The sequence below is a fragment of the Struthio camelus genome, chromosome 20 (assembly GCF_040807025.1).
Source record: "Struthio camelus isolate bStrCam1 chromosome 20, bStrCam1.hap1, whole genome shotgun sequence".
Lineage (NCBI taxonomy): Eukaryota > Metazoa > Chordata > Aves > Struthioniformes > Struthionidae > Struthio > Struthio camelus.
Genome location: NC_090961.1, coordinates 12,647,503 through 12,669,284, shown reverse-complemented (window position 1 = coordinate 12,669,284; position 21,782 = coordinate 12,647,503). Strand labels below are relative to the sequence as shown.

Here is a 21,782-nt window from a genome sequence, read left to right as displayed (position 1 = left end):
GTACTTCCAAGTTAGCCAACAGCAAAAAGGCTGCCTGTTGCCTGTTTCCCACTTTGCGCAACAATACAGTCAACTTTATCTAGAAACCACCATTCTCTAGGGACATCATTTGTGGACTAGCCACCGCTGCACAGCCAGCAGCCATGGGGAGAAGGGGGTCTTCTGCGACAGATGTCGGCTCTGCAGCTGCTTTCAGCAAAGGCTAGTGACCACAGCTGAAGCAGAAGCTCCCTACTGCCTCCAGTCAACAGCTATCTCTCCACTCATCCCTCCTGGTGGTCTAGGGACACCTTTCAAAGGTTGTCTGCACTGCCATGCAGTCACCATCCGCTCAAGTGCTGTGGAGGCACAAAAGCGCTGTGTCCCTTCAAGTGGCCCTGAAAATACTCAGAAGTATTTCCTCCCAAATTATATTAAGTTGGAACAAGTTATGGATTTATTAGGCTTTCCCTAAACATTTTTACCCTGCATAAACAGCAGCCATTTCCCACCCTGAATGGAGAATTGCCTTTCTTAGTGGCTATCCTAGCTGGGAAAGGGAGGAGAGGCAGGACAACGACGCTCCCAGAACAGTCCCACACCTAATGACAAGCTCCAGGGTTTCTTTCCAACAGCGTGGACAATAATCAAGCAAAAACCAGGGGAAAAACTGAACATCCATCCAAATGGTATCCCCCTCTTTCCTCTCCCCTACTCAAGCCAAAGCAATCCCTACAACAATCCTGGGCAGTTCAAATTGGTTTCCTTCCTAATACCATAAAGAAAACATGGTCCAACACCTTCCTCTTCTTTAATATTGGCAACTGCCTTTGGCTCTCAAACCCACTGCACTGCCGTTGGGACCTGCTCCATCTTAGAGCCAACAGAGGAGCCACTGTTAACAAGAACGGTGCCTCTTCCACGATCCTGCAGAAAGCCCTTTCCCTTGGGCATGGAGCAAGACTCAGAGGAGAGAACAGTTCCATGTTCAGAGAGAAAAATCCTCGTTCTTCTCATCACAGCTGGAGGTAGGGTGGGGATAGGAAAGACCATTTTGGAAGTGGCATACCACAGCCAGCCAAAACTCTCAATTTTTCCCACAAAGTTACTAGTTATCAGAAAAACAAACAAACAAACAGCAACCCATAAAAACTGTTTTTAAGCTAAATCTAATTATTCGCAGAAAGTACCAACTTTCCTCAAAATATTTCAACTTCTTAAGCCTTCCTCCAGATTTTCTCATAATCTATGCTCAGCCCTCGGTTTGCCATGAATTTTGCATATAACCAACGGACAAGTGATTTAATATGTCAAAAGAAGCTAAGAGTCTTTCCCCCAAATTTATCCTAAACTTGGTTGAGTCTTCAGACCAGATGCAAGTAGATAACAATACTTATGGTATTGTTATCCACTTATGGTCAACAATCCTGAGCCAGGACCCAGAGATTGATGTGAAACTCAGCTCAGGTCCATCAGGTAGAGATGAGTTTTCAGGAATGGGCTTTCCGGAGGTCCGTTCCTCTCCCCGCACCAAGGACACAGGAACCAACTGATGGGGCATGTTAGCCCATAGCTTACCGAGTGTCTGCTGGTTGCGGACCCCACCTATGACCACACAGATCTCTGCTGGCACATCTCCCGGCCCATCCTTTATGCTCTTCTTGGAATCTTTGGTGTCATCCTGCCAGATCACCTCTTCAATATAGTCATCTGGTACCTCTGTTTTCACTTTCACCTCAGTCATCATTCCAGCTTCTTCACTGGGTGAGGACTGAGATGTCACAGAATCAGAGCCCTCTGCCTTCGGGCTCCTCGGGCTCCTCTTCAAGCACTCCCTGAATGGGGGGAAAAGAGGAGAAAACATGAATTCTTCTTTTCAAGCTCTCACTTTTTAATCACTAGGACCTAATTAAAGGTACTTTCACTAAATGCAATTTATTTAAAATGAGTGTTGTGGTACGCGTGTCTGTCATATATGGCAAGTAATTAAAATTTAACCAGACAAACGTAATGAAACTATTTGCTAGTAATGAAAATAACCTTAATCATCATAAACAACAGTAACAGTCCTAAACAGACTGAATCATTAAACAGAACACAGAATTTCACATGGTTCCTATCAGGTCTAGGATCACAGCTCCAGCAGTCCTGACATCACATATTGTGCCAAGACTAGCCCATACAGGCAGAGGGAACAATGTATGTTTCTGATATTTCTAATTTTGAGCCATCTCCTCCCTTGTGCACTCCTCCATTGGTTAGTCTACTACTGCATTCTCTCTTTTAACCCATAAAAGCAACCTAACTCTCATCCTATGGTATTCACATGGCCTTATTCAACATATACAGCGAAGATCAAAAGGAGATCATAAGCAGAATGATTACGATATTTAGGGAGCCTATTAAGTTATGGACAGACAAAAATGTCAGAGATGACAGAGAAAGTGCGATGGGCAGGAAAAGATGAGGGGAGGAAAGCAAGGGTCCAGAGAATTTAGAAGCAGATTAAGGAAAATAACATGTGTTTTCATCTCAGAAACAGAACGCTAAGAAATCCATGGAAGAAAATAATCTAAATAAGTAAGTATTCAAAAGCCCTTAGCAGAAGGAAGAAAAACAGACACTCCAAAGTTTCAAGATAACATTAGCAAATTCAATCTGTTAAGAAAAGTGAGACTGTGGCAAAAGACAGAGGGATTTTAAGCATGACAGATAAGCACCATGTAATAGGTCAGAATGTAGCTCCTTTTCCAAATGTACCATCCCTCCATCCAGTACGGGCACCCTGCTTTTAGGATTGGCTATTAATGAATTTTGATATGCAATGCAAAAATAAACAATCGCTGGTTCAGTCTGTATAGAAATCAAAAGAACTAAACATGTAACAATAGCTCAGACTACATAGAAATAGACTTTATGAAGAATCTGTGATTATTTAGAGTCATGCAAACACTGGGAACAGCTGACGGTGTCTGAAAAAGTATAAGCAGAACTAATAGACCAAATTAGGTTAAATAAATCAAAAACGCTGGACTCACTGACGAGAGTTATTAGACCATTACACCGGGGACTAGTGAAAGGCAAAGAACTGCTTGGAAATCATTGCTTGGAATATCATGGAGAGGTAGAACAAAGTGCAAATTAAAGGGTTAGAAAACTAACTCCTGAAATGGTTTCTAATACTGCTTGTGAAGATAGTAGACAAATCAAGAAGCTGTAACTCAAAGAAAAACCATTCCACGGGTGAGCCTGTGAAGATGGAGATGAGAGGAGCAGATGAATGAAGAGGACAATCTTCTGCAATAATTACTGCACAACCTCCTACACGGGCATGTGGTTGCTATTTCAAAATGGGTCAGTCACGTTGCACTGCCAGATATTTTATTATTTCTTCCTTTCATTCTCATTATAGAATGAAACGTACAATTAATAGCCCCCAAACAGAAAGAATTATCCTTGACCTGCCTCCCCACTCATTCTCTTCCTCCTCACACATACTGCCTCCCATGCCCCCAAAACCATACCAGGCTTTTACAAGCGAGAAAGATGAATTAAGGCAGAGAAAATGTGGTTGAAAATTGGAAGTTCTTTATGGTAATGTTATTGGATGTCCAAAAGGTCTATCAATCACAGAAGACGGCAATGTGCTTAAAAGCCCGTTCTACGGCCAAAGGAAAGGCAGTAGTCAGAAGTAAAAGTACAAAATATTCAGCAATCAGAAGAGGGTAGGATCAATTGCAATCAATCAAACCTGGAAAACGTGAAATGTAAAGCACTGATCAAAGTGGCTGAAGCCAGAAGGGGTGAATCCTTCCCTCAGTGAGGAACAGGGAGGAAGATCAGAACAAGTTAAATCACTGACCCAATACTTGATGGGCCCAGTAAAATTCTCCCTGATAAGTAGAAAGGTAAAAGCAGCCAGTAAAAGCCTTGCTTTGTACCTAAAACGAAGGGTAAATGACGGTACAGCAAGCTGTACTTGCCAGTCCTGGACAAACCAACGTAACATCAACACAGGCGCCAAGTGATCTGGAATTAAAAGCTCATACAACTAGCAGTGAGGCTGAGGATATAACTTTCTGAGGAGATTATAAGTTTGGTAAGAATGTAAGAGACCTTCTGAAGGCATGTGGCTTTGCGTCATGTCACGTTCTGACATAATACAAATTAGCAGTACACAGCATGAAGAGATCAACGAGCCATGTGTTGTAAGGAGAAATGCCGTCTTCAATGCGTATCGCTACTGACAGAGGTTATTTCCATAGGGCTTCTGAAGTGATTGATTTGGGGCAGTTTTATTAATGCTCTGGAATTAAATTTTATGATTGTTGCTGCTAAAATTTATGGGCGACCCAAGGGGGAAAAGGGTAAAGAGTAATGGTTGCAACAAGGAGACCAAAGCCAATTGGTCCCAATTACTCTGTAAACCGGGCCGGCACAAGCCAAGCAGTTCTGGTACAGTCAAATGTGTCTGAGAACACAAAGTGTACCCACAAACAGGGTGCAAATCTGTAATCCTGACAGGCAGGTCATGCTGCAACCCCATGGAGACGTGTTCTGACTTAAAGAGCTACCGTAATTCTCAAATAAATGTACCCGAGAGCTCCAAGATGGAATAAGGAGGTAAATTTTCTCTCTATATGAAACAGTGGTGAAATCAGTCCTGGCGTACTTCATATGGACTGAGTACCTCCATTTTTAAAAAGAAATTAGAAAAGCTGGAGAGGGTGCAAAAAAGAGGCATAGAAGTGGTTCGAACGTGGAAAAAGATACTTTTTGACCTTATGAGACCAAAACAAGTTCAATTCATTTACCATGTCAAAAGAAAGACTGAGAGATGCTTCAATTGCAGCATATTATCGTCTTCATGGGGAGAAAATAATGTCTTTCCTTAATTTGGCAGAGAAGAGGAGAATAAGGCTCATCGCTGGAAACCAGCTGAAATGAGGCATAAAATATTAGCACTGATGGTGGTCCACTGGAACAACCATTTTCCAAAGAATGTGCTCAGGGAGAACAAACCTCTAAGTCTTCAAATCAAGAATATCTGTATCTGATTAACCCCTGGTTACTGGGCTTAGTACAAAAGCGTATTGGCCTGAAACATGCAAGCAGCCAAGCTTGGTGGCCCCATACTCTAAAAATAGATAAACAACTAGACCAAACTGTTAAGACTCTCAAAAACTTTGCTCTTCACGCACACTGACTTTCCATACCCATCTCTGCCAAGAGACGCCAACTTCCTGTTGGGTCCTCTGCTCAGTGGGACAGGAAACCTAAACCTGCAAATATTAAAAGCAATACCATCCCTCTCGCAATGCCTCATACCTTGAAAATCTGAGCAGATACTCAGCGTACAGAAGGACATCTACCCCAGATATTTTAAGAACTGCCTTCTACATAATTTCTGATGTTCATACCACAGAAACCCTGAATGAAGCCTGCAGATCCTCTCAAAAACAAAACAAAACAAACAAAAGCCAACCACAGCACTGCTGGTTTTTCCACACCAGATGACACCTTTTCTGTCTTCTGACACTTTCTAGGAGAGATGAAAGCAGATATACCCAAGTAGATGTACCCACTGTATGTGTTAGGGAAGCAAACCTACAACCTTCAACAACACTCCTAATCTGAGCACCCTGGCATCACGTGCAAAGCTGAGCATTGTGTGGTGGTCAAGCAAAGTGGTCCATGCTGACCAATATCCAGCTAACGTCCCAGGGAAAGGAGCCCTAAGGTGTTGAAAAGGGAGCTCTAATTTTACATGAGCTTGAAGTTTAAGGGTTTTTTTCTTCAGAAATATACACATACACACAAACTCACACATACATATACATAAAGAGCTACTACTGAGTCTCTGAGAGCATCGCACTTGTCTCATCATTCTCCTATTTCCTCCTGCCATTGCAGCCTCAGAATGCACAATCTCTAGTGACACCCTGAGGTGCCTGCATTTTATTGCATAAGGCAGATTCTGCTTCACAGTAATGAGGGCCCAGTCATCTGACCGCATCGATCCAAAATGCAAGAAACATCATCCACAAATGCAAGCACAACCTGGAGAAACGCTATGCTGCATTTCCCTTCTTTGTTGAGCTGCACTACGCTAGTATTACTCCCACACAACCTGAGAGCAGTATTACCTGCCTCTTTCATGACCATTGCTGTTTTGCTTAAAAAGGAAGAATTGCGTTCTTATGCTACTTTTATTATTTAATATCCCAGAGATATTTTCTAGCCACCGTCTATTACCATCAACCTTTCTAAATACATCCTATAAAACAGGATCCTGACTTGGGCAATGGACTTGACTCTTAGCTGCCTCTTGTTAATAGTGACAAAAAACAGCATCTAATGGCACAGCACTGGTCCAGTTATTACTTGTACAATGACTGTGCCTGTCCAAGGCGCTGGCAGAGGGTCCAATTTCTCATTTTGCTTGGACACCATGACCAAATAATTCCTCACGCATGAAGGTGGGTGCCTTTCCAGGTGATGAGGTCCAGGGCAGCTAGACAACTGTTGAACCCGACAGCAGTGATCCAGAGGGTCCATCACATACACCCACCACCAGGAGACTGCATGTCCACTGTAAAAAAACCATGTGCAGGCACACGCATACTGCTGCATACCTACACAATAAAGTATAGCTTCCTTTGAAAAAAAAAAAAAAGTAGTGCCCACAGCCATCACAACCAAGAGCACCTTTCCACTCCCTAGGGCCTCTCTCCTGCCATCCTCCTTGGACTCCTTTCCAGATATGCTCACTACAGCAGGCCTGGAAGGAAAGGGCAATCTCAAAAGGATGCGTGGGTGGGTCTGGCTCTCCCCGCCCTTGCTACAGCTCTCAGAACACAAGGCGGCTCCCGGTGAGAGCGGCCTCAAAATGGTGTCTAGCTGGTGGTGAGGTCCACCTTGAAAGGAAGGAGTCATGAGTCATGTAAGCGGTCTGTAGACACGCTGAGCTGGCTGAGCGACCTACACAGTTTTTAGAAACCACCTCCTTTGGGAGGCAACAACTAAATACCAGCAGAGCATGAGGCATCCAAAGCTATGGACTGCGCTAAAAATGAAACAGCCACGCTGCTACTTTATGCAACCTGCCCACAAGCACTACCACCATCTTTGGAGGGCACTCTTTTGGTCCCACAAGTAATTCAAGTAGGGTTCCCAGGGCTACAGCAAAACTAGGACCAATCCAGGCTTCTTAGGTCTGAAGCCAGGAGTCCAGGGAGGGAGCACAGCTGAATGAAAGATCCTCACAAGACAGCAAAGTTTGAAGCCTGACGGTTTGGCTAGGGAAACAATGCCAACACCTTTCAGAAAAACAGGAATGAAAAGGAAATTACTGACATAGGAAAACTTAACATGGGGTGAAGAGCGGGAGGACGGCAATTCTGCGAGAAGCAGGCCCTCGTCTCTCACAAAGAGGGTAAACCCAGCAACAACAGGCAAAAGCATACACAAGAAAACAGTGTTGAATAGAAGAGATGACACTGAGAAAAAGGTTGAGAAGCTGAACAGCTGCTAAGGCTTCTTTCACAACGAACCTCACAGTCAATGAGCAACTGAGAGAAGGCGCAAAGGGACTGCATTACCTGTTTATGCTATTCTGAGGGCATAATTTGTGGATACTGCTAAGGCAACACAGTCTTTTGTCCCTAGTACTTGGGTATATGCACAGCCACAGCAGCAACGTGCACATGGCCATGCTTCCAAAACAAACTGCGTTTCACTTTGAAGACAAAGCATTCACAGCAGTCTCTAAGGACAGCACCAAACCATCAGGGAACACACACGTGCTGGCCCAAGAGAGGTGACCCAATAAAGCATAATTTCTTTCCCATCCCTTTGGTTCTTGGCTGTTGCATCCCTTGCAAACCCGCAATATCGCACTTGCTCTGCGCTGTGCAGAATTTTGCCTCCTCTGTTTTCTAGGAGTTCAAAGGTCCTCCAGTTGGATATGAGGATAAAGGAGGGGCAGGTCCAGAATATACTTCTCCTCCAGAAATCCACCATTAGTTTCACAGTAACAGGAGACGTTGCATGGTTGGGGTAAGAAGCTGGGCCCTAGCACTGCTGTATCCAGAACTGGTCTTGCCATTCCTCCCATTCCTCCCCTGCTTGCAGCATAACCAGAGCTGATGCACAACTGTCCACAGCTGGCTATAAAGGTGCCAAAAAAGGGATGAATAAGAACAGCAGTGAATTTATAGTTCTGTAGATCCCAAGACTGGAAGCAAATCATACTGTATTTGGGTGGGAGCGGGGGCACGCAGAGAAGCAGATTATGCAGCTTCCAGGCCTTCAGCTAAGTCATGAATCAGCATTTTGTCCTGGAAGCAGAAGTACTCCCCAGTAGGAATAGTGAGGCTACCATGTCTCCGAGCCCTGCGACTCGGGGGCCAACACACTGCCCGTTGCCAAACAGAGCTCACACTGTACTAATAGTGAGATCAGCCCCATCTTCTGAAATCTTACAGGGCATTACTAGGTAATACACTGGTACCAGGCAGTGATGTGATGAGAACTTCCACTTCACGGAGACAGCACTGCATGAGAGCTAAAGGAAAACCTGCCATGGGTCAGACCCCACTCCTGGGTAACTGCACCCCAACCCCTCCTATGGTAGCTTTGAATGAAGTCCCAAGCCTCATGCCATCACCTTTTGTGGGTGAAACAATGCAATTTTATAGTGATCAAGCATGGCTCTCCAGGAATCTGTTGTAATTCCCTGTTCAGGTCTAACTGCATTTGATATCCCTGGCATTACATCCCTTGGGAAGATGATAATCCTGGAACTAACCACTGTTTGTTTAGGATAAAAACTTCTCAGAAAAATCAGACCAGAGATTAACAGAGCACACAAGCACATCTAGCTTGGGCCCTAGCCCCTTCCACAGGGTGGGTCTAATTTCTTGGTCATGTTTTTTGAGTTTTCTGTGGGAATGCCATCTCCTTTACAGTTTAAAGTATTTTCTTTATTGAGCTGTGGAGGTTGGAGATCCAGGAGGTTCTTCTCTGCTGAGGAGGCATAAGCCTTGGGATCAAGCACTGCTCACGTCGTCATTCAGTGGTGTGCCCAGATGGTCTTACTGGTGAGATACTGTTTTGCCTTCCAGAACAGACCCTACGGATTTTAAACATTAAAAAGGTACACAAACATTCCACTACCCCCATATATATCGCTTCTCCTCCTAAGTAGGCCACATAGCCAATTACTGTATCACCAGCTTTACCACCTTGCAATGCTCATTTCAACATTGCTGCCTGCTTTGATCATCAGACTTTCATCTTCTGATGATGTTACGGCCACTTTCATGTCAAATACAAGAACATGAAGGCAGAAGAGATTTAAAGAGGCCTTGATGAAGGCTCATCATGGGGAGCTGGACAGGTATGGGTGTACATGTGCCTAGTCAGGTCAGGTACAGCTCCCCTTTGTCCTACCCTACATGGTATTATACGAAGGCCTGAGGTTTTAGCACAGCCAGATGACACAAAAAAACCTGGATCAATGATTATGCAAGGAAAACAGTTTTAGACTACAGAGCTGAATAACGAGGATGCTGCCTCACAAGCAGGGCAATGCAAGGAGCTCTTCCAGCTGGAAGGACAGAAAGGAAATGGGTAACTGTAATGAGTCCTCCTGCATGGATAACAATCTACCAATGAAGCCAAAGGCTCCCTTTCCAGCTGGTCTCCTGCAGGAGAAGGAAAGAGGGCAAAGAGGGTGCAAACCAAAGAGCTGCAATATGGTGCCATTTTTATCTTCGGAGAACGTTTCCTTCTGACTGTGATAAGCAGAATCGGCAATGAGTGAAAGCAAATGGGACCCATCAGCTGCTACAGCCAGAAGAAACTAGCATTTGCAGTTTGCTTTTTCTGATCTGAAGCAGCATTCTCATAAATAATGAAAGTGACTAAAAGCTACTTAAAAAACACACACTCCTCCCTCATGAAAGAATGAGGAAAAAAACCAATTATAAAAGGACATTTCTTCCAGCTAGGAATAACTTGTCATGTAATTCTCCGAAGACAGCAACAGAAACATGCATGCTCTGAGCTCTGAGTGATCTGTGATTGCATATGTACTCAGATGGCTTCTAATGAGGCTATTTTTATAGCACACATCCTGCTGAGCTTTTTGGGAGGGGCAAAGTAAGATCACTTGAGAATCGTCTTCAACGTCAGTTCCTGTGCATTTTCTTCTCAAGAGGAGAGGAAAAGGAAACACGTGCAGGAGGACATACTGCCCTTAATCAACACCTACAATCAAAACTCTTTTCGCCCCAGCAGCAGACATGGAGCATCTCATTTTTTTCCTAGTTATCATTCAAGCTGGAAGAATCAAAGATATATCACTAATGCCTTGATGATACCAATGATGGTAATATCCAGCTACTCCTTGGCAAAGCACACTGTGTGCCCGTTTACGCTACTGAAACAAAAACTTGTATGGGCCAAGCACAGTCCTTGGTATGCTCTTACGGATTGCTGCAGCAGAGAGGTTCGTAAGAGTGCAGGAAAGTGGATCCTGCAGTGGACACTTGAAGAATCATGTTTTGTGAAGCTCACACAGAAAATATTAAGAGTACGATATATGCCTTCCTGAGACCAACATGCAGCTATTTAGTCTCTAACCAAAGCAAAAAGCCTGCCAAAGCAAAATGAGATTGCGATTGGGCCCAATTTACAGATGTCTGTCATGTTTTTGGAAGAGCCACAACAGTTCCTGCTATGACTGTGGCTAAAGTAAGCGGAAAGGACAGATGTAAATGAACTCTCATTTTACAAGGAGATGACGAAAGCAGAGACTGAAAGATGTAAACTTAAAATTTACTAGTTTGATAAACTATTTGTGGTAGCCTTCCCGCTCCCTCCCTTCGGCTCTCATTTGCTCCCTGGGGCAGCCCGGCTGCCTGGGTACCATGACTCAGACCCAAGAGGAGGGAAGTGGAGCTTGTCAGGAAGCAGGGTGACCATCTTGTGTCCTCCTTCACGGCCATATCTCTCTCAGACTTTAATAGGAAAAAGATTTCCACATTCAGGGTTAAAAGGGAGAAATGACAGGAGCTATTTTTTCCAGCGTTAAGAGACGAGCACTTTCCTTCTAGTTTCCATGTATTTTGTTTCTGCTTTCAGACATTCCTTCACAGACTTCAAAGCCACAGAGACTCACCTACTCACCTAATCCAAGCTTCTGAATCACAGCCCTCACAACTTCACAGAGCCGTTCCTGTATCACACCTACAACTGCTGTTTCAGCCAGTGGATCTTAAAGGGAAGCTGTCTTGATATAAACGTTGTGTTTTAAATGTGTGCTGGAGTGACCACCATATTTCTAGGTCCTCCTATATGAGTAATTGTCTTCTAAAAGAGGCAATGTGTTTCTAATGCGGACTGCTGCCTCTATCAGGTGAGCCATATTCCACTTTGTTTGCCAGAAAAGAGAACCTGTTCCTGGGAATTTCCGTCCATCAAGAGCAAACTCATTCTTCTGCTGTCTCCTGAATGAAGTAAAGCAAACAAGATTTCTTAACGTATATTGTACATACTCTAAAATGTCTTTCAAATCTTGACTCTTTCCATTAGCATTTGGGAACTTTTCCAAGTTTCAAAGCACCGGAGCAGGACAAACTATGCCAGCAACATTCTTAATAATGCACATGGTGGCAGCATATGCAGGTGCATATGTCTAAAATCCAAATTAACTTTTGGTGTACAGAATCGTATAGACTGTTCACAGCCACTTGTGTTCCACCAGGACATTTTGGTTCTTTTCATAATTACCACTTTCCAAGATACCCTTGCATAATCTCAAAGTGCAGGTTTAACCTCTGAAAGTAAACGTCATAGAAAAAAAACTGTTCACTCTCATTCTCTGAAGTTATTTTAGGCAACAGGAAAGCAGGTCACATGGGCTCCTTCTTCCTCTATCTGTGGTAGAGGAGTAAAGACCTGCTAAAAAAGGACCAATCTGATAGCCTTCTACGAAGGAATGCCTGGCTGGGTAGAGATGAGGGGAAAGGAGAGGATGTTGTCTCCCTGGACTTCAGCAAGGCTTTGGACACTGTCTCCCATCACATCCTCCTAGGTAAGCTCAGGAAATGTGGGCTGGATGAGTGGACGGTGAGGTGGATTGAGAACTGGCTGAATGGCCGAGCTCAGAGGGTTGTGACCAGTGGCACAGAGTCTCGTTGGAGGCCTGTAGCTAGCGATGTCCCCCAGGGGTCAGTCCTGGGTCCAGTCTTGTTCAACGTATTCATCAGGGACCTGGAGGAAGGGACAGAGTGCACCCTCAGCAAGTTTGCTGATGATCCAAAAGAGGGAGGAGCAGCTGATTCACCAGAGGGCTGTGCTGCTAGTCAGAGGGACCTGGCCAGGCTGGAGAGGTGGGCGGAGAGGAACCTCATGAAGTTCAACAAAGGCAAGTGCAGGGTCCTGCACCTCGGGAGGAAGAACCCCGTGCACCAGTACAGGCTGGGGGCTGACCTGCTGGAAAGCAGCTCTGCCGAGAAGGACCTGGGAGTTCTGATGGACAACAAGTTGAGCATGAGGCAGCAGTGTGCCCTTGTGGCCAAGAAGGCCAATGGTATGCTGGGGTGCATGAGGCAGAGTGTTGCCAGCAGGTGGAGGGAGGTGATCCTGCCCCTCTCCTCAGCCCTGGGGAGGCCTCCCCTGGAGGACTGTGTCCAGTTCTGGGCTCCCCAGTACAAGCCAGACATGGCCCTACTGGAGAGAGTCCAGCGGAGGGCTGCAAAGATGATGAGGGGACTGGAGCATCTCTCCTCTGAAGAAAGGCTGCAAGAGCTGGGCCTGTTCAGCCTGGAGAAGAGAAGACTGAGAGGCGATTTGATCAACGTGTATAAGTATCTGAAGGGGAGGTGTCAAGAGGATGGGGCCAGACTCTTCTCCGTGGTGCCCAGCGACAGGGCCAGTGGCAACGGGCACAAACTGAAACACTGGCAGTTCTGTCAGAGCATGAGGAAAAACTTCTTCACTGTGAGGGTGGCAGAGCACTGGAACAAGTTGCCCGGAGGGGCTGTGGAGTCTCTTTCGCTGGAGATATTCAAAACCCTCCTGGATGTGATGCTGGGCAATGTGCTCTAGAGGACCCTGCTTGAGCAGGGGGGTTGGACTTGATCTCCAGAGGTCCCTTCCAACCTCAACCGTTTTGTGATTCTGTAGAAGACAGAAAAAGAGCTGGCAAGTGTTTCAGGGTGTATCCATGTTCAATGTGCTCATGTGAACTTCATGCTTCAAGGTCTGTGTTGCTGCTAGGTTACAAACGTTACTTGAGATTTCCGTACTTGTTTTGTCCATGGTACAAGGCTGTATCACTGGTTGGTTGGTTTTCTTTACAAGGCTGGTGTTCCCATCCTTTGCGATACATGACTTGCTTGAACACACTAATCACTCATAAAGTGATCAAAATAAATTGACAGTTAACCAGGATGAACATGCAACTCTTGAAGGCTGTGAGGCCCATGATCCAAACAGAACAATTAGATTTGAGGAGATCACACTAAGTCACTGGACTTGCAAGGACAATTTCTGAGGAATGAAAAGCAACCTAAAACCTTGTTCTTACTTGGGACACATATAACTTTTTTGCTCTTCCCCCAGGAAACACACTGAAATCAGAACCTCACAAAACATCCTTATGCAAGTATAACGGTACCTGCCATTTAGGTTTCCCTGGAAGAAAGCTGCTCAATAAATACCAATATTATTATGAAGTAAGAAGGACTTGAAGAGTTTTTTAGAAGGGAGATGCCTCAAGTGGGATCGCTAGCTGCTTCTGAGGGCAGTCAGCTCTTAAAAAGGGAAGCAGCAGTTTTCAGAACCCAAAGCTAACTAATGTGACACTTGGGGATGTGTATGGATGTTGTAGGAGCATCACCACCAGCCTGAGGACTCTGGATCATCTACCAACAAAATCTCATGAAAAAAAGAAAAAAATCAACTGAAGTTAATTCCACTGCTCAAATCTGGATAGAGGTCCCCATGTGTGTTGCATCCCCTGCAAGTATCATCATGCTCTGACCCTCGCATAGTAATCCTAATGTCAACCCACACCGTAATTTAACTGACTACAGATGATGAAAGCCAGCAGTTAGGAGGAATCCTCCTATACAGTAGAGAAGATATACTGAACTGCAATACAATCGTTCATCGGCAAAGAGAGTTTTCAGTATGCTGTATTAGAAGGGTAGTAGCAGTAGCAGGGTAGTAGCAGGGTAGTAGCAGTAACAGTCTCAAGATATAATTGAGATGAGATGGTTTTTGAAGAGGTAATACCATTAATGAAACAACTACTAAAATCTGCAGGGGAAAAAAAAAGCAGCATACTCAATTTTTCCAACTATCTCCATCTACTAAAACACACAACCTTTCCTCACAAGAAACACTGCTTCAGTAACAGGAATTTAATCGTGTGTTCATTCCTCAAGAGATCTTCAATAGTTCCAAATCCTTTAGAACAGGTAAACTACAGGACCAAATGAGGCTGACTCTCACTTAGAAAATAAATATTCAAATAGAAAACAGCAGAATAGTCAAGAGCCATAAAAAATTCCTAAAGTATTAGCAAAACAAATTCCCATAAGTCCTTATTAGGAATAGCTTGAGAATGGTTTGAAGAGAAAAGTCTAACCAAATTAAAAAAAAATTGGCTTATCCAACAAACAATAAATGCTCAGTTTTTGCCAAAAGCGAAAGACTCCAGTCAGATTTTAAAAAATGCAACATATGAACAACGCAGGTTAAAAACTAAATTTAAGATGATAATAAAATAGCTGCCGGCATCTTTAAATTTTCAAGCACGGAAATGTCAACAGAGACAAAGAAATTCAAGGAAAACAAAGAGAATAGATTAAGGATTTATTTTTATCAGTGAAAGAACTCTATGCTGCTTGACTAAGAAATGACTGTGGGGGTGACAACTGCCTACAAACGTTTATAGGTCCTCTGACATGACCACAAGAAGCCTCTGCTGAACTGCAATCGACCCAGGCCTTAGAGCCTGCCAGCAGCAATGCAGCAGACCCCAGCCGCAAGATGAATGGGATGAAACGAGCAAAAGCAAAAGACAGACAGAATAAGAGACAGGACCCTGCGACTGGGAAAACGACCGAGGTGAGGAGCGATACAAATGAGGTGGTAGATGTCCTGCTGCTGGAGATGCATATGCATTTAAAGTAAACAATATATGAGAGTATGTGCTATTATCAGAACAACCCCAAGCTGGCCAGGAGAGTAGATGACCTAAGGAAAAATTATTTCCTGGTAACTCAGCTTTACTAAAGACATTACTGCTACTGAGTGACATTTTTTTTTTTTTTTAATCTCCAGAAAGCTACATTTCTCCACCTCACAGACCCGAGGCCCTCCAAGGCTATGAAAGTTTGGCAAGTCGGTGCGGATTACTCAGAAAATATGCCAGTCCCACTGGAGCCTGGATGTGTCTATGGGCTATCAACTTTCCTCTTAAGCGTATATTTATGGCATTCTGTCTTGCTTTCAGGTTTCAAGGAAACCTGCTTGGCTTTCCTACAGGTTTTGTATTGGTAGTAGTACACCCAGGGAGCTCAACTGCTCACTTCTCTTAAATCAGATACTGGGGATTTTGGGGAGGTTTTTGTGGGTTTTTTGCTTCTTTCCTTTTTAAGATGGGTGGTGAGATTCTTTCAGAGAGGACCAAGGCTTATTAAATATCTTGCCTAATTATTAATATTTTTCTCTCTTTTTGATGCAAGATGAATCTCAATTTTTCCACGCTTTGGGACTAAAGATACCACATGTGTCCTCTTTAAAGAAAGGGGAAACAATTTAATTACAGTTATGCTTCTTTGAAACACTCACCACTTGGACTATCCTCATATACACCCCTCCCCTGCAGTGTGGGACCCTTTCCCAAGATTCAGGGCACCACTGCTTCCAGCCCTGCATGGACTTCCCAAAGATGCACTTGTGCACACTTTGAGATTGTACTCCTTGAATGCTGGGGGAGTGACAGAGAACTGGAGCTCTGCCACTGGGAGAGAAAGCTAGAGCTGGTGCCACTACAGGGGAGACACCCCTCTGGATTAAAGGACTTGGCAGCGAGGAGGTGTCTGCAAAGGACAGAACAAGCAACATCAGCAGGAGAGGAAGGGAGGAGACAGGATGCTACTGGTGAGGCTGGAGAAGGAAAAACCGAGAAGGAGAAAGCGCCAAAGAAGTAGGTGCAACCACCCGTTGTCACCTTCTCGTCCAGATAGAAGGCTACATCCTCTAAACTAGAGACTGAAACTGCTAGATCATTAAAGCACTGTGGCTTGGTCTGGCATATCTGGAAAAACTGTACTGTGCCAGAGCTGGGAGACCATTGTGGCGCAGTTTGAAGAACCTCTAGGAAATGCTCCTGCCCAGCTCAGTTCACTCCTCCTTCCTCCAGGTCAGCACTGCAGAGCCTTTCCCCTCAAGTTTCATCAGCGACAAAGCTATACACCTCTTCAGGATCCCCATGACAGTGCTGTTGAATGCTGTAGTAAAGATGGGTCCCATCTGTGCCCTCACAATAGTTTATAACCCCAGAAGGCCAATCTTTTAGCTCTGTTTTTGGGAGAACAGTAATGATTTTCTGCACAGCTACATCTGTGCTGCGAGTGGGTTTCCTGGTTGGTGACAGCCATAGTGTAGACAGAGGCTGAGCTTCCAGCTGGCTCCGTTCCCTCCCGCAAAACAGATGCAGTTCCTATATCAGGGTCTGATTTACTCAGCAGGAGTCTCACACATTAAGTGTAGTTAAGTCTGAAAACAAATCTAATGACTTTAAAACAAATAGCCAATGAAGGACTTAAAACTAAAATTCCTCCTTCCTCTGACACCCACCATATAAACAATAATAATTATATAAAACCATGTCTAACACATGACTACACAAGGCTCTGGTGACCAAGAAAAGCACACACTGCTTGTCAGACATAATTGCATATTTGGTTTTTCAATTACTTCTTGCAAAGATCCAGAGCCCACTAACTGAATGCTGACATTAATTATTGGTAAGTAGTTAGTTTTACAATAGTATTATGAAGATTCTCAACAATTACCCTGAGGTCTGCATTTCTGAATGATGTTCCCACACTATCCTCGATTCCCATCGCAAGTCCTTCAAGAATTGTCACACAGATTCATACCAGTGAATGAATCAAATCTGGTCCATTCAGTTCAGGGCTTCAGAAGAAGGTTCAGGAAACTTTCCAGTAGACTGCTGTAGGGTAACTGATCCCCAGGAAATTCTCCTAACCCAAAAGAACCATGTCGCCTACAGGTCACATCTTCCAGAACAGTCCAGTCCCTTCTGAACGCGACCCAAGCACTGGTCTCCATCACTTAGTGATACGTTCCAAAAGCTAAGTGCCATCACGTAAGAAAAAAATACCTCTTTTTATTGACTTTTAATTTGTTATCTTTTATTTTTGTTGACTGTTTTTTTTTTCTTGCAAAAGGAAAAAATAAGTCTCTGATCTAGCTTTTCTAGACCGTTCAATAACATGCACAGCTTTGTCATGTTGTCTCTTAGTTGTCATCATCTCCAAGGGAAACAGCCATCACTTCTCTAGCTCCCTTAAAAGAAGGTTTTTCTATGTTGTTAATAATTCTCCTCAGTTTCTAAAATTTCCTATTAATAAGCATACAGTGAGGAGCAGGAATCACACACAATTTTAAAAGGTAGGAAATACTGAGTGCTCTCTGACACCACCAATTCTCAGTTGAAAACAGCTGCACGCTGAACCATGTTATTTCAAAGGCAATAGACAGGTCAAATCAGAGCTGTGAAGGCTGTAAGATCATAAAAATCTTGCGCCTTCAGAGCTTGAAACATTTACTTGAAATAGAATAAAATTAATTCAAGGCAATAAATAAAAATAGGAGTGACAATTCTACAGTCACAACATTAAAATCAAGCATATCGTAGTAAAAAAAAATGCAGAAAGGTAAAGTTACCCTGGCAACCTTATTTTGCTTATATTTTTTATTGATAGAAATTAATAGTAAAGCGCTTACACTATAGCTTGCAACTAATGAGACAGTTTCAAACAGCAATAACTATGAAAAACAACATCTATCTCAGCCACTAAAGGCCTCAGAAAAGATTTTGTCAAAGCTCATTTTCAACCTTTAGTCACTAATATAGCTTTCTTGAAATATTAAGATTTTTATTCTGTTTTATTTTTTAAATAGATTTCATTGTTTTTCTTTTTTGCTCATCTTTTATTCAGTCCGCTAAATGATGAAATGAGCAACCACAACACTTACTCTCAATGTATTTTAAAAAAGAGAAAAAAAAGGAAATAAGTTCTGGCACTCTGACAGCTACATCATTAATTAAGGGCACAAATGTGGTAACTGCTTTTGGAAACACTAGCATTCACACCCAGGAAGAGGGCCAGGCACACAGCCCACCGAGTATCTCCTGCACGCCAGGACAAAGCGGACACCCACAAAGGACACACTCCCAAAGGCGTCAGCTCCCTCACTGAGAACGTGCTCATTAACCTGTGTTGCAAAGCCCTTCAGGAAGGGTTGCAAATTCAAATTAAAAGTCAGTCAGAAGAAAGACTTTGGAGGAAGGAAACGGTGTCCAGTTCCTCTCACTCATCTCTCTCTTTCGCCAGTGCCTGGTTTTCCTTCCAGAGCTTTGTTCCGGCTGTCCCAAGAGCGAGCCCACACCAGTGCACACGCTACCTCACCAACGAGCCTCTCCAAAATATGGTGGCGTGGCCTGGCTTTTCTCTGTACCTTTACAAGTGTTGCCTGAATTTATAATACGCAGAGCTCCTCCTAACTGTGTTTTATTAGGGACATTAAGAAGGAGTAACAAGAGGCCCCTGTACCTACGACCTGACACTGAGAACAGCAGCCCCCAAGAGCAGTGCTCCAGCCTCTCTTTCCATCCCGAATTAGAGGGTCAATGTGCCGGGGACACTCGGCAGGAGTGAGAAGCTGCCTTTCACCACGGCAAGGCAGCTGCCCTCTGCTCATCGCTGACAGCATTGACAGGGGACCAGACAGCAGTTTTCCTCTGCACGAGATGCCCAATGCTGGCGTGGTTGCCCACTACGGAAATCTGCCTCCTGCTCTTACTCAAGCCCTGATCTAGCAGACAACCAGGTGCCTTTCAAAGCCAGGCAACACAGCATTACTAAAGAGCTTCAGGTAAATAACACTGCTTTATTCTGAAATAATTTTTTCTTATACACCTAAACCACTGAGACAGGGCGTTGGGAGGAGCGATGGAAGGGAAAGTGGTTGTCGTGGCAGAGGAGCAAACGATGCACATTTAACAACAGTAGGTGGAAGAAGGACTTCGCGTGAAGAATTTCAGAGATCAGAAGAACAGAACTGGATTTTAACACGGAAGGAAGCATTTCACCTGACAGATAAAACTTTAGCAGTGCCTTTAAGTCTCTGAAGGAAACAGGAGGGTGTTCTGGAATACTATTCGTAGAGACAGTATCACTTGCTAGTGCAAAGGTGAGGACATAAAATACAGATCAAGCTTTAGAAGAGGAAAGCAGCCCGGCAGGAGAGCAGTGATTCCAGCTGCCTAGCTTCAAGGAGCTCTGGGTGCCCAGACAAAAGCCTCATGGCTCAAAGGAGATCTGTTATACTGAAGTGCTTCTGGGTCTTCCCTCAAAGCCAGCTGAGAGCAGCACTAAGGCTAGGAGCACTGACTGGCAAGATGAATTTCACTGCCTGGGTGCACAGACGATGGTCTCAATCTGCACAGATGATGACCACTTGCCACCAGCACATCAAAGCAAAGACAGCAGTGCTATCAGTCCAGGGTTACTGGGTCTCCAGCCGCATCCCACTTTCCTCAAGCAGACACAGTGCCTTGGCTTTCATCGCTTGCCTTCCACTAGCACCAAAAGCAGCATCAGCTTCAGGACTGTCCAAGCAGTCGTGTCCTTATTGCCAAGGAAGAAACAGGTGAGCCCAATGGAAGCGTCTCATGGATGGGGTGCAGCCCACCAGACCATGCCGACTTTTTCCACAGCAGCCAAACTGGCACAGATTTTCTATTGTTAATCTCCCCCCGCGCCCCCCATTCTGACGTGATTCCTAAATGGTGCCTCAGGTGCTTCATGGACCTCACTTTAATGAGCTGTGCGCCTTCCCAGCATTTATTGTTACTTCCCTGTCTTTCCTACCGTTTTCCTCCAACTCTCACAGATGCTTTCCTGCTCTGTGGAAGCCTGCTCCCTGTCACAGGCCATGCATTCTGCGATACAACTTTAGCATTGTCCACGTTTACCGCCTGACATCTCTAATCTCCTACGTCACCACCCATTTTTACCACAAAATGTTTTAATCCTGAAAGATGAGTTTGCCATTTTGGGGATGGCTCAACAATAAGGAACAAGCTTGGAGTGTGGATGGCACCAGATAAATCAGATTGCTCCCAGGCAGAGTCTCTCTCTTCTCTGCTCCCCATCATCTCTCCCACAGCTACCTAGCACATGAACTCTTCTCTACAGTGGAAGCCCAGCTAAAGCATACTTTTCCATACTTCCACAGCTTAGTGGCTGTCTTGTCCAGCAGCGGCAATGAATGCTGCAAAAGGAGGCCTTTCCAGCAGACCCCTCAAGACCACTGGAAGCATGCATGCAAGTATTAGATGACCCATCACTGAAACACAGTCAACTCAAGGAAAAGCGAACACACTCAAGGGCATTGGGTTTGGCAGACTGCTCTAGGTAACAGTAGCACTTCCACAGCATGACCGCACTGATTTCCTGGACCAAATATTCCCCATTCCCACCATTCATCCCTGGCTCCCGGACTCCTCAGCTAAGCCTCCGGAGGTAAAAAATGACTGAAAAGCATTTTCTTTAATTCTAGCCCCACTGCATCTCCTGGGAACACCAGCAAGGTAAGATCCCCTACAACACTAACAGACAGGAGACGGAGAGGCCTTGGCACAGGGCTGGCCTGACCTCATCCCTCTTTTTTGTCTTGTTGAGCTTGCTTCCTTCTCCCTCACTCATGGATGCACACCTGGGCTGCACACCTTCCTTCCCACTCTCCGGAGAGCTGCCGGGGACCCAGAGGCAGGCTAGGCTGCCAGGCAGATGAGCTCTGTGCCTTGCCCTGGGTGTCTTGCCCATAGCCATCTACCTGGGAGGCAGTGAAGGGAGAGGAGGCAACACTACCAGCGGGTGGGATGGCAGCAGCAGGGATGCCCGCAGTAAAGTCCCATACTTGTGACCTGAGAGTGCTTCACTTTGAGGAGCCCCTGTGCTCAAAGCAGTTGCCTGCAGGAGCTGCAGAGACATCGCTTTATCCTGGGCCTGGAAGCAGCTGCTGCCCCTTACTTCTCTAGGCCCACAGCATGCAGAGAGATCAGAGGGGGCTGGGGGCACAGGGACACCCCTCCCTCCTCTCTTCTTGCACAGGAACAGGGCGGTCTTCACCCAACTACTACAACACCGCCAAGGGCCTCCATCAAAGGTCCTGGAAGCCCAACATCACATCCTAGGTGTGGTACTGGGCCAGGGAGACCCAGGCATACCACCCTGTACTGCTTACAAACAAGCATTTCCTTGCAACCCCAAAGGCCAAAATTATGTTTCATCAGTCTATTCATTTAGCACCATCTAAAAATGGGTGTATGGTTCCTGTGCTCTAAAAGTCCCTGCCTGACCCTTCTCGTGTGGCTGCTCTTCCACCACTCCATCTCCTGCTCTGGAGTCAGGCAGGGCAGAGCACGAGATCTGTCCGTTACATCCCACCAGAGAAGAGAAAAC

At 44.9% G+C, this 21,782-nt stretch overlaps 1 protein-coding gene and 1 long non-coding RNA gene across 22 annotated transcripts in view; one reads left to right on the top strand and one right to left on the bottom strand.

The window, feature by feature from the left end:
* ZNF618 (zinc finger protein 618) overlaps positions 1–21,782 on the bottom strand; it is a 181,159-nt gene that overhangs the window by 81,009 nt on the left and 78,368 nt on the right. For all 20 annotated transcript variants that reach the window (XM_068914443.1, XM_068914456.1, XM_068914457.1 and 17 more), the window contains one exon: positions 1,558–1,814. In XM_068914443.1, the coding sequence (XP_068770544.1) occupies positions 1,558–1,814 (257 nt within the window). The remainder of the gene's footprint in view (positions 1–1,557; positions 1,815–21,782) is intronic.
* LOC138061714 (uncharacterized) lies at positions 11,960–21,779 on the top strand. Of its 2 annotated transcripts, XR_011135617.1 has the most exons (4): positions 11,967–12,079; positions 15,340–16,423; positions 17,300–17,395; positions 18,252–21,779. It is a non-coding gene; the product is annotated as an uncharacterized lncRNA (long non-coding RNA). The 2 variants fall into 2 exon arrangements; XR_011135618.1 differs by lacking the exon at positions 15,340–16,423 and having other exon boundaries at positions 11,960–12,079.